Raw genomic sequence first — 12508 nt, 5'->3', positions numbered from 1 at the left:
AATACCGAGTAACTTATATCTCAATCTTCCAAGGTCCGGGTGGTTGAAGCTTATTTCGGAGCTGGTGAAATTGGGGCTTCGGATGGCTCGTGACCAAAATATGGGAAAATGTGCGGCCGTTGGTCAACTGGTTAACGTACCACTTCACCGATGACGATCACTCTCCCCATTTTTGTTAGATATAGCCTGTCTTTGCTGTCTATTCCCTGAATATCGAGAAGACGATTGCTTGCTTTGACCGAGTATTTTGCCTTTGAAAAACTGGTTCTGGCCCTGCAATGCCCGTATCTCCAGTGATATGATCCTCATTATTAACCGTGACTGTTCACCGCAACACAACTCTCCTGGCTGAAGCCGGTACGCCAGAAGTACCACCCATCGCTACAGCGACTCGAAAGAGGAGCTTGTGCTGTGTCAGAGCTGGGGGAAGATGGAGGACCAGGTAAGTCAATTTTTCCTCCCAGTGACGTTGGCCGTCAAACCGCTCCTTGCCCCGCTGTAGCATTTTCAGACCCCTCCACGAGTTGAAAGGAGCTGACCCGAATCCAACGTTCAACCAGGTAGCAAATGCCATTGAAATAGCGGGAAACCCGTCCTCCGACCAGACTCTAAAAACTCAAGCCTTTGACTATCTTAACCAGCTCCGTGCGGATCCCTCGGGTTGGCAGGTCTGCTTGTCACTGTTCACAAAAACCCCCAGGCGCTCAGATGTCGTACGCCATGTTGCGCTGGAGATTATCAGCAGCGCGACACAGACGGGGCTGGTTGATGTGCAGGGACTCGGCTTCATTAGGGACAACCTCCTAACATACCTACAGCAAACGTACAAATCGGACGGGCCTGCGCAGTCGGACCCTTCGAACATTCAAAATAAAATTGCCCAGACGATTACCTATCTCTTCTCCGCCCTTTACGCAACAGAATGGCATACCTTCTTTGACGATATCCTACGCTTAACATACAATGGACCGGAGAGCACTCTGCGGGATAATACCATGGGCGTAATCTTTTATCTCCGGGTTGTCAATTCTATTCATGACGAGATTGGCGATGTCCTTGTGTCGCGCTCTCGAGCGGAGCAAGATAGAGCGAATGCTCTTAAGGATCTCATCCGCGAGAGGGATGTTCAAAAGCTGGTTACTTCGTGGCAAGATATACTCTCGCAATGGCAAGATAGAAATGACTTGATTACGGAAATGTGCCTCAGAGCGATTGGGAGCTGGGTCAGTTGGATTAACATCTCCTTGGTGGTTAACCAGACGATGCTTGACCTTCTATTCCGTCAACTTGCCAAAGCCAAGGATGTTGATCTTCGACAGGGCGGAGAAAAGGTTCGGGATGCTGCAATCGATGTGTTTACGGAAATCGTGGGGAAAAAGATGAAAGCCTCCGATAAAGTTGATATGATCGTCTATTTGAATCTGGAGAGCATAGTCGCTCAGCTTACTACGAGCCCTCCATTACATGAACACCGGTTTACATATAAATACGATACCGATCTCGCCGAAACAGTGGCTAAGCTGGTGAACATCACGGTTATTGACATTGTGAAAACTCTCGATAGCGAAGATTCTGACAACGCTACCAAAGAAAAGGCTGAGGTCCTCTTGCAAGCATTTCTGCCCCATATACTCCGTTACTTCTCTGACGAATACGACGAAATATGCTCCACAGCCATACCTGGCGTGAATGACCTCCTATCATATTTTCGAAAGGTAGCCAGAAAGAACCCCGCCGTTATACCTCAACAGAGCTCTATGCTATTACCTATTTTGAAAGCCATTATCCAGAAAATGCGTTACGATGAGACTTCCTCGTGGGGAACTGAAGATGATCAGACCGACGAAGCGGAATTCCAGGACCTACGCAAGCGATTGAATGTCTTACAGCTATTAATTGCGGCCACAAACGAGCAACTTTATATGGATGCTGTGACCGAGGTTGTACGAACAACTTTCCAGAACTTACAACAGTCTGGCGGCCAGTTAGATTGGCGTGACCTTGATCTCGCTCTACATGAAATGTTCCTTTTTGGCGAACTAGCCGTCCGATCAGGCGGATTGTATACCAAAAACAAACCCAACAACCAGGCGTCTGAACGACTAATCGAGATGATGCTTATGATGGTCGAATCCGATATAAGGTCGTTCAACCATCCCGCAACACAGCTGCAGTTTATGGAAAATATGCGTCAGGTATAGTTCTTTTTTCGAACACCATATCCAGTTTATACCTGGAGTATTGCAAGGGTTTCTACAACTCGCCCATCATCAAGTGGCGAGAGTGAAAGTGAGATCTTGGTATTTGTTTCATCGTCTAGTCAAACATTTACGAAATCATCTTGGAAATGTCGCTCAGACTGTTATCGAAGCGTTGGGCGACCTTCTCACTATTCACGCGGAGGTGCCTGTCGAAGGGCCGGACGAGGATATGTCTTCCGAGGATCACGAAGGTTCAGCCGACGTAGTGTTCAACAATCAGCTTTACCTTTTTGAAGCTGTTGGAACAATTTGCGCGACGTCGTCTATCCCAGTGGACAAACAAGTCTTTTATGCCCAATCGATTATGAACCCTATCTTCATGGATATGGAGAGAAACCTCGGGGCTGCAAAATCGCGAGATGAACGTGCACTGCTACAGATTCACCATGATATACTAGCTTTAGCTGGCCTTGCAAAAGGGTTTTCTGACTGGATTCCGGGAACGTCTCATCACGTTATGCCTCCCGCTCGAGAGGTCGCAGATGCATTTGGACAAGTTGCTGAAGCGACCCTTGTAGCCCTGGAAGCTCTAAACTTTTCCTTTAGTATCAGAACAGCAGCTCGATCCGCATTTTCTCGGCTTGTTAGCGTTCGGGGCGCACAGAATCTGCCGCAATTGCCACGGTGGATTGACGGTTTGCTTACGCAAACTTCATCGAAAGACGAAATGGCCCTATTTTTACGCCTTTTGGACCAAGTCATCTATGGATTCAAAACTGAAATATATGGCGTCCTCGATACTCTCCTCACTCCCTTCCTTCAACGCGTCTTTGCCGGAATCTCTGAACCAACGACAGGAACAGACGACGAAATACAGCTTGCTGAGCTAAAACGGGAATATCTTAACTTTTTGCTAATGATCCTGAATAATGATCTTGGTACTGTGATCATTAGTACTGGTAGGTGTCTATTTAGCCTAATTAGATTATGTTTGGGGAAGCTCACACTTCGTTACAGCCAATCAGCCTATTTTTGAAACTGTTATAACGACAATTGAACATTTCTCAAAGGATGTCGACGATTTTCCTACGGCAAAAATGGCGTTCCTCGTTTTATCCCGCATGTCGAATTTATGGGGTGGACCAGATATTATTCAGGCGCCCAACCCTGCAAACGGCGCAGCACCTTCGCAGCCAGCTTTGCCTGGCTTTACCCAATATATGATGACTCGCTTCTCTCCGCTCTGTTGGGCATTACCAATGAATGCTTCTTTCAACCCCAAGGATGCTCAAGCGAAACAGGTCCTTGGAGAAGCCGCAACCCTACAGAAAAAAATATATTGCAAAACAGGCCCGGAATATGTTCGATGGTTGAGGGAGACAGAGCTACCAGGATTGGGGATGGGGCCCGATCTTGTTAACGAATACGTGGGATCTCTAGAAATGTTAGATACAAAGGGCTTTCGTAATTTTTTTCAGGTATGTGCAGAAGCTTGTCGCTTTGCCCCTATTTCTGAATCTGCTATATTTTGAATTTTCAGAGCTGAACATATCATTTTTATGATATTATAGGCATTTATACAACGGTTTAGCGCATGATACCAACGGATTTCAAAAAAGATAAAAGAATTCACATTGAGCGTCTTTGCTTCGACCTTGTTCCACATTGGTATCCTCATTGTTGCTCCGATCCGCCCCCCTTAGAACTTTCGAATCATTCGACGGGCCTTCTTCCGGAAATCCTTCGATTTCCCCTATAACCTAACCGCATTCTTTTGCAAGCTTCATAATTCTGCAATGGATGAATCCATAATTCGCCATAGACCACCATACTGCCAATTTCGGCGTGATAGGGGAATTCTAATGTCCGAATAACACATCTTCTAGTGCTCCGGTTTTCTTGGAATTGTGTGGAGGGTTGGGTATAAGTCGAGCCAAGAAGGGGCCGTCGAAGTTCCTATGTCATTCTGTTTGCCTTCTCTGATAGCGAGTTGTTTAAGAATTAGGTGCGGGTTATAGAACGGTCGAATGGTGGATTGATGGGATTCGTGTCGCATTGATATTTCCCAACGGATTTCAAAACCCTGAATAAGCAATGCTAATCAAATGAAAAATTATATAAGAGAGAGCCACTGCCCATGGCCCAGGCCCAAATGTCTAGTTAACAAGTCGAAAAAGAATAAAAGTTGACCGACTTGAATTCTACCCTTTCTCTCTCATATATACAGGACATCTCATGAAATTCTTCCAAACCCGCTCAATCATATCAAATCATAGCTTTTGCTATTCTTACATTATCGCTTCTGTCTCAATTAGTACTCTAAGCCCAGGATCTGGCAGGATGGGAGGGATAGTGACATACTAGGCGAACAGATACTTCGCCGCATGCTCAACATGATCATCTGAAAACGAAGCCATGGTATAATAGCTGTGATCATAATCGGGCTGATATCGAATATTAACACTGGACTCAAGACCTGCCTGTTTAGCCGCTTCTGCGAAATTTTCGGGAAGAAGTTGGCCTTGCTTGAGAAAATTATCTCCCGTGCCCTGTCGAGTGACACTTTCTTTTAGCTAACGTGCAAGGTAAAACTTGAAAGAGAAACTTACGACATCAATGAGAATATCCAATGGGCCACCCTTCCATTGTTTGATCAGCTCCGTGGCATCGTGTTCATTCCACTTCTGTGTATTTTCGTCTCCAAAATAGCCCCTAAACGCTTTCTGGCCCCAGGGAGCATTGATAGGGTTGCAGATTGGTGCAAAGGCGGACACTGACTTGTATTTTCCGGGGTTCTTAAGGAACTTTTGACAGTCGTTGGTTAGCAATTGCAGTGGTTATTGATTTGGTGATGTTCATCAATTTGGCAATTCAGATCATACCAATGTCAAAGCTCCATGCCCACCCATACTGTGCCCTGTGATGCTGACGCGATTCGAATCCAGTTGCGGGAATGCGGCAAAGACAGTATTTGGCAGCTCCTCTGTTATGTAACTGTACATTTTATAACCCTTGTCCCAAGGTGCCTGCGTGGCATCGACGTAGAATCCTGCACCAGACCCAAAGTCGTAGGCGTCATCTTCACCTTGGATATTAAGCCCTCCTAGGATATCAATTAGCAACCAACCCCCTGCAAGAAAGCTGCAAACATACTTGGGCTTGTATCGGGATACAGGACGGCAATTCCCTTCTTGCTCGCACCGTGTTGGAAGAAGCCCTTTTCCGAGCAGTTCTCCGCCGTGCACGTTAATCCGGAAAGGTAGATGAGAACGGGGACTTTGGATGTAGTTTGATTTACTGCTTGCGGTGGGAGGTATAGGTTGAAAGACATCTCGCACCCTGTAGTGCTGGCATTATGGCTAAGCTTCAGGAGCTTGCCTCCAAACGAAGCGATAGTGGCTTTAGTAGCGACAGACATCGTGTAGCTGTAGCTGTAGCTGAGAAAGGGGAACCGAAATAGAGTGCTGAAAATGCAATTGAAGAGCAACAAGAGCAACTCGCGGCCTTAAATAACGGTGGACACACTAGGTTATCCCAAAAGAGCAAAGATTCAAGCAAGTGGGCTGAGGGGCGTGATGAGGGGAAATTGGGGGCAGTGCGGGGCATTAACCAGTTATGTCATTGAAGACTTGGAGCGGCAACGATGGATGAAGAGCAATATGTATCATTCTTCTATAGCTGCATCTCTGATCTATTGTAGTATGCCAATCCCACCCAAGCCCATCTAGGGTCATATGCCAACCGAGAGCCCCTATCCCAAAAATACAGGAACTCCATACACAACCGGTGCCGCGCCATTCAAATACTTCAATATACAAGCATCTCGCGATCTTGCGACGGCTGTGTCTAATCCAACCGAACTAGATCCTCCCAATTCCAAATTGTTATCCAATTTACCAGGCTTTCTTGTGCTCTTTCTTGACGAGCAAGATTCAGCATTTTTGTCGGGCTCTGGGAATAGACCCCACTGTTTGAAAACTCCCTCCGCAAAACGATCAATATCCTTATCGGTGACATCCCAGAGAGTAGCAACTAAAGCGGACGAGCCAGCGTGCATGTAATTCCAAGGCGTGCCATAAGGTTCGAATTCGCCAGCCTCAGTCATCGACCCGCTGCTGCATCCCATCAAGAAAGTAACCGCGCAACGATCAAGTCTTCTGATAGTTCGGCCCCGGATATATTGGGCACCACTGCCATGGCCAAAGTATAACAGGATATCCTTAGATTCTAACGCTTGTTTGAACTCTTCCTCGCTTGGATCCTTCTGGATAATGCTCGTCCAACCATCCAATCCAGAGAGGGGAGCCTGAAAGATATTTTGCGTCGATTTGAGGTCGCCGCTGGGATTGAGGATATACGCTCCATTTTGTCTATTAACTTGAAGCCCAGCCAATGCTCCCGTTTCTCGCTGGTTTTTCAGATTTATCAGTCGTTCGCGCAAGCAATGGAGCGATGGCATTCTAGTCACGGAGCACCCTTGTAAACAGTCCAGTGACTCCCATGGGAAAGAATGCAGTGCTTTATCCAAAATAAGAATCGTATGCGTCTCAACTTGGGGGATTTCTTCTCTCCGTTCTGTCTCAGCGTAACTTCGCAGGGCGTCCAGGGTTTCAATAACCATCATATCAAAATCAATCTCATCGTACGCGTTCCTTTCACCCTGGAATTGCAAAGCGTCGACAACGAAGTACAAAAGATCCATGACGGACTCCTCCGGATCATCTTCATCCGATAACTTTCCTATGTTAACAAAGAGCTCCATAATGTTTTGATCAAGCGTAAATCTTGGGTGTTTGGCTTTCCCCCTTGTGGTACGCCTCGACGGTAAATGTTTATCGAGGGTCTTTTCAAATGATTCAACAAATCGTGACAGCAAAACTTCGTTTTTCGGCTTTTGCGAGAAGATTCCTCGGAAACCCCCAAACCATATATTTTCCATATTATGGAGTAGATCCTTCAAGCGCGTATCCAGAACTTCTCGGTTAGCCCACCATTCCTTTTTGGCCTTTCTATCCACGCGAGCACGGGTATCATGGGCGCTTTTATTGGCCAATCTTATAATTTCTTGTAGCTCCTGTTTCCCGTCTTCGAAAGAAAACCCCGTTTCATCATCATCTTCTGAATCGCTCCGCCGGAGAGGAAGGCATAGCATAAATGGTGCCTCGTGTGCACGAAGTTTCGATATTAGAAATTCATTGCGTTCAACTCCCAGACTGATCGAAATAACATTCCATTTGTCAGGCAGGATGTCGATATACTCTTCTGTAAATGTAGAAAATTGTAAGGAGTCTGAATTCGAGCTTGTATCTGGAGTCAAAGGCCATGTTGACAACTTCGGAGTTGCGCTCAACTGTTTATCTGCGCTGATAAAACAATGCTCCCGAAGAAAAGCGGAATTTTGCCCAGCCTCTATAAACAAGGTTAGTCGACATTCTATTAATATCAGAAAGGATAAAAAGTACCCTTATATTGCACGGTACAACTCGGGTCGACAGCTATGCCGCCTTTCGAGGTTGCATATGAAAGAGCTGATACCCTGCTTGTTAAATAAGAAAGAAGGTGAACGTTCATAGTTGAATCATGTGTCACTGCCAATGGGAAAGTGGAATGAAGGGACTGGTTGGCTGTTGATAGAATGTCGGTAAAATCTTCCCTAACAAGTCGACTAGGCTTCTTGGATCCCAACGCCGACTGTTTAGGAGTCTTTGGGGTTTTGGAAACATGCGCAGTTGATGTAAGTGGCGGCTGATTGCTCATTGAACCCGTGGTCTGAATTGAGAGGAGGGCGATGCAAGATTCGGGAAGCACACAATAAACCGCGTGGCTAAGAAGCTTGTGGACGGCCTCATTCAAGTGCAGGCTGGCTCTGTGTAAGCACTGGGCCACCAGGCCATTCTTGGAAATCGGAAGCTTCTCAATTTCGTTTAAAAGATCCGAGGCATCTTGGAATCGCTGGCTGGATATCATGGCAGCTACTTGTCGATGAAGTACTTCGCAACGAAATTGTGAGACCAAGGACGGTCTGAGAATTTCTTGTCCTCTAGTAGTTTTCGTAGCAAGGGTTTTTTCCGGTCGTTTGTTCGGTTTCCTGGGCTGATTGTTGCGTTTAGCTTTACTCTGCGGCATAGAAACCATCTTCGTCTCAATTGTTAGCTTCTCGAGGTTGTTCTGAACTTCGGCAACCCGCCCATCAAGTTGACACGCTAATGGGTTATTTTCGTGCTGAAAACACTCCATTAACGCTTTATTGCACTCATCAAGCATTTGATATTCCTCTTCAAGCTCGCCGGTGTATTTGTGAAGCGCTGACAGGTGGTAAGTAACCGCGATCTTGTGAATACTTCGGTCAGCTGTAGCAGAATCGGAGTTTGCTTCTTCCAGTAATTGTTGCCCCTTCTCAAGTTCGTTGCAACGGATATTGTAGCTACCCAGCTCTGCTTTGATAAAGGCGGCTATGAAACTTGCTCCGAGAGCTTTGGCTGCATCTAGAGCTAGTTGTCCGTAGTAAACGGCTTCCTGGTACAAACCATTGTAAGCCGAGATCCGGGATAATTGTCGCAGGGCAGTACAGTGGGACGAAAAGTAAGGCCAGTATATAGCTCCTGTGCGGTAACCTTTGACCAGTTTCACGCTGCCAGTTGATAGATTCAAAGTAGAGAGTTTATCGGCAATCGTATCAACCCCTTCCTTAACACTATCACCCTTTTTGTTCAAACCCGCATATTTCTCCAGTCTCCCCCAAAGCCTAATGCTTAGTTTCACAGCATTCTTAGCGTAAAAGATAGCTTGGTCCATCTTTCCTTCGGCAAATGTTATCCGCGATAGAAGGTATGCCGCGTCAATACCTATCCTGTCAAGAAAATTGCGTATCCGCATGGAGTTTTTGGCGATGTTAGCAAAGCTAGTATCGAATATCTCTCGAGCGCCCTGGAGAATCTCCAAACTAAATAATTTGTCAATACCTAGTATCACCCCAGTTGGCCATTTGGCTCAGGGCCATACCTATTCTCCGAGTCACCCGTCTCAATGAGATATTCCGCGTAGACAACATGCCAGAATACCACAACTGATGGACATATAGCTTGGTGTTTGATCAGTGCTTTCGCCTTGGTCAGAGCGTCATCAGCTTTCTCAGCGAGTCCGAGGCGGCTGAATTGGAGGCCGATCATAGACAACGAGGTCACAAGCAGGGAGTGATTTCGCTTTTCCTGAAGTTCCAGAACATTTTCGAAAATCGAGAGTACGGTTATTTGTAGCGTCCAATGTCCCTTAACTTCCAAGTAGTCGACAAGACTTCGGAGCTGGGAAATCCAAATTTGGGTGTCAAAAATTCTTGCTTCTACCGATTCCCATGTTGTCCAGGTTTGCGACATTTTGGTCCAGGATTGAACGACTGTTTGCATGTCATCTATAGTTAAATTTTCACGGTAAAACCCAAGAGTTAGTCGAAGCGAAGTCGTGAGATCTTCTAGATATGGGTACGAAGTTTGACCTGCGGCTAGTCTTGGGAGTTTAGATAGACATTCTTGCGCTTCCTTTGCAAGCAGTTGGCAAAAACCAATATGGGGATCTATGGTAGATTCCAAAATCAGCCTCAGAGTGAACAGAACAACTCTGGACCGTTGATAGGGCAACCCATCTAACGGGCATATTGATAGCAGTTGGGATATCACAGAAACGAGGCCTTGGGATAATGTATCCGATGGGTTAACAGCAAATATTTCGGCTAGGATCGTTGTTTGGTGTTCAAGCAATGCGGCTCTGCATTCAGCATCAAGTGTTTCATCATCGTATACAAACTCAACAGTTCTATGGACATGTTTCAGCCTCGCTTTGATGTAGCTACTGAGCACACGGCCCAACGCAAATGCTGGGCTTTCGGGAGCTTTCCAGATATCACGATTGGGTTTCTGAGCGGAGTGGCCGCTAACAAATGTCAAAGCTCCAGCTTTGATATGCGCGCGAATTGAAGAAGAATAATTAAGCTCCGCTTTTCCTTCATGCCCTACCTCAGAATAAATGGTCGCGAGTCGTTCCAACTTGATCGGGATGAAGCCAGAAGCCTGCTCTGCCGGCGCGCAATGACTCAAAGCATTTATTGACCGCTCAAGGAGGGGAACAAGTTCAAAAGGTGATTTTCCTGCTTCTTTTTGTGTTGCATACCGGGACCAATAAAGGTTCGATAATCTTAGAAGGCTAGACGATGCACTCTTGGAAGTCTGCTCGTCACCGATACAAGGATCATTGAGACGGTTAAGGAGAGCAAAACAATCGGTCAGGAGCGGCTCTAGGCTTCGCCAAGAAGGGCGTTCTGTACCCAAGGATATCTTGCCCAATGCTACACTGGAGTCGATGGCCGCAATAGCAATGTTCCTGCAAGCATCGAGTCGCTGCATAAAAAGATTCCTAGAATCGGCATCCGCATCGAGAGGGAGCGGGCCCAAATAGCGGTTAAGAAAGCGAGCGAAGCTCACCATATACTCGACGACACTAAGCCATAAACCGTCGATATCGGATGATACGCTCTCAACCACCATGCCAGTCATCTTCATAATCAGCTTCTTAAGTTTCGCAGCTTCCATGAATAATTCGTCCAGGTCAACCAAATTCCCTTTTAATGGGGCGCTCAAATTCTTCGCTGCTTCAGCTATGGCCGCTTGTATCGTCTGTATATTGCCCGAAAAAGAGCCCTTTGAAATTTCAATCTGAAAGAAGGCGATTTTGCAACAGCATATGGCCAATTGCATTGGCTGTGATGCGGTAAGACAAGCAGCCGCGGCCTTGCAGAACTCAATTGCCTCGGAAGGGCAACCGGCCGTATATGCCAACTGCCCAAGAATTCGCAGGACTATGGATAGTGAGACTGATTTAAGATTTTGAACCCTGACTTCGTGGCCGTTCAACTTCAAGCTCGATTTAAGCCGTAGAAACGCTTGCTTGATATTTTCAAAATCAGCTTTTTTGATGTTTGGACAACGTCGCGCTAATCCGGTGAAGTATCTAGCAAGAGGGCTCCATAGCTCCTTATCACTGTCGTATTTGTGTCCAGCAATCTTCCACCACAAGCATCTGATTTCCATAGAAAGAATCTGAAGGCCAACGGTCACGGCGGGCCTGACCCGAGTTTTCGTGGCGGAGGTGTTTCCTTCAGCAGGTGGCGTTGTTAAAGCTGCGAGAGACAGAACTGTACTGGACAGGGCTTGTAGTTGCTGTGCGGCCTTATCTGCCGTAATCGTACCAGCTTTATGCGCGGCAAGAATCAAATTAGGGGGACTGCAAGGCTGGGATAGGATAAGGTAATCCAAGGTTTTCTGTATGGTAAGTGCCTGACCCTCAGCGATAATGGCCCTTATTACTAAATTTTGAAAAGAAATCAACAGTTGTAGCACCATTCCATCTTCCGGAATTTGAGGGATCAGGACAAGATCCTCCAGTTTCTCGGGCCCATTTCCATTAGTACTTGTTCTCCTCGAGCTTTCTTCGCCAAAGTATGAATTAATTCTGCTTTTCAATATCCGCAATTCACCAATCGCCATATCCTTAAGGCCAGCAGCGAATAGTTTCCCGACCAAAATACAAAGCCCTTGTTCCAATTGGAGGTTTAGTTCTCGCTTTTGACTCTCGCTTTGCTTTAAATGCCGAAGGCTTGACAAAGCCAATACGGCGGACTCTGCAATTGTAGAGATACCGCTGGCCACAGTATTCCGTTTATCTAATCGTTGGGATGCTTTTTTGATTTCGGCTGTTGGTCGAGTGGTTTTGTTTGGAGAAGTAGGCTGTAGCGGCTTTTTAGGGGACAACGGAGCTTTCGTAGCTGCATTTTTTGTCTGCTCTCTAATTAACGGTCGAGGGGGTTGGAGCTTGATGTGCTCTGAAAGCGTCTTTGACGAAATATTGAATACCTCAGTCGCGAGGGCGATTTGTTCTTGTCTCGAAAGCGACGGGACCGGAGGTTCGGCTCGACCTTGGAAAACTGTTACTTTTTCAGTAGCTCGAGAGGTTCCAGCCCTTGTTGGCCGACGATTGGAGGTAGCTTTGACAGCTTTCGTATATTTGCGCGGTGTAGGCTTAAGTTCGTCATCGGCGGCCGCGAGAAGCTTTCGCAAGAGAGAAACAGTCTCGTTGGTGCAGTTTGCCGGATTCAGAACGGAGCTTTTCACTGTATCAACCAGTGAGCCTGAGGGTAATTTTGACATCTCTAAAGAGAGAGAGAGAGCAATAGGCGTCGAGAAGGGTGTCCTTTGGTCTGTCAAGCTGCAACATGCCTCAATTCGACGTTCAGATTGCTAGGATGTTGGCCAACAGCG

The 12508-nt window shown here is 46.5% G+C and overlaps 3 protein-coding genes across 3 annotated transcripts; 1 reads left to right on the top strand and 2 right to left on the bottom strand.

Moving 5' to 3' along the window:
• Window positions 1-995: 995 nt before the first annotated feature.
• On the top strand, window positions 996-3733 carry UREG_01887 (uncharacterized protein; the record flags this gene model as incomplete). The annotated part of the gene is made up of 3 exons (XM_002542325.1): window positions 996-2195; window positions 2404-3160; window positions 3219-3733. The coding sequence occupies 3 exons, from the start codon at window positions 996-998 to the stop codon at window positions 3731-3733; spliced, it is 2472 nt and encodes an 823-aa protein (XP_002542371.1).
• Window positions 3734-4561: 828 nt separating this feature from the next.
• UREG_01886 (S-formylglutathione hydrolase) lies at window positions 4562-5619 on the bottom strand (the record flags this gene model as incomplete). The annotated part of the gene is made up of 4 exons (XM_002542324.1): window positions 4562-4750; window positions 4811-5005; window positions 5084-5304; window positions 5355-5619. 4 exons carry the CDS (start codon window positions 5617-5619, stop codon window positions 4562-4564), a joined length of 870 nt encoding a protein of 289 aa, XP_002542370.1.
• An 809-nt stretch (window positions 5620-6428) lies between these two features.
• On the bottom strand, window positions 6429-12397 carry UREG_01885 (uncharacterized protein; the record flags this gene model as incomplete). The annotated part of the gene is made up of 4 exons (XM_002542323.1): window positions 6429-6609; window positions 6848-7610; window positions 7664-9144; window positions 9204-12397. 4 exons carry the CDS (start codon window positions 12395-12397, stop codon window positions 6429-6431), a joined length of 5619 nt encoding a protein of 1872 aa, XP_002542369.1.
• Between the last annotated feature and the right edge of the window lie 111 nt (window positions 12398-12508).

Source organism: Uncinocarpus reesii, genomic scaffold (genome assembly GCF_000003515.1).
Source record: "Uncinocarpus reesii 1704 scaffold_1 genomic scaffold, whole genome shotgun sequence".
Lineage (NCBI taxonomy): Eukaryota > Fungi > Ascomycota > Eurotiomycetes > Onygenales > Onygenaceae > Uncinocarpus > Uncinocarpus reesii.
Note: the sequence above shows the minus strand (reverse complement) of the source record. Positions and strands in the feature narration are given on the sequence as shown.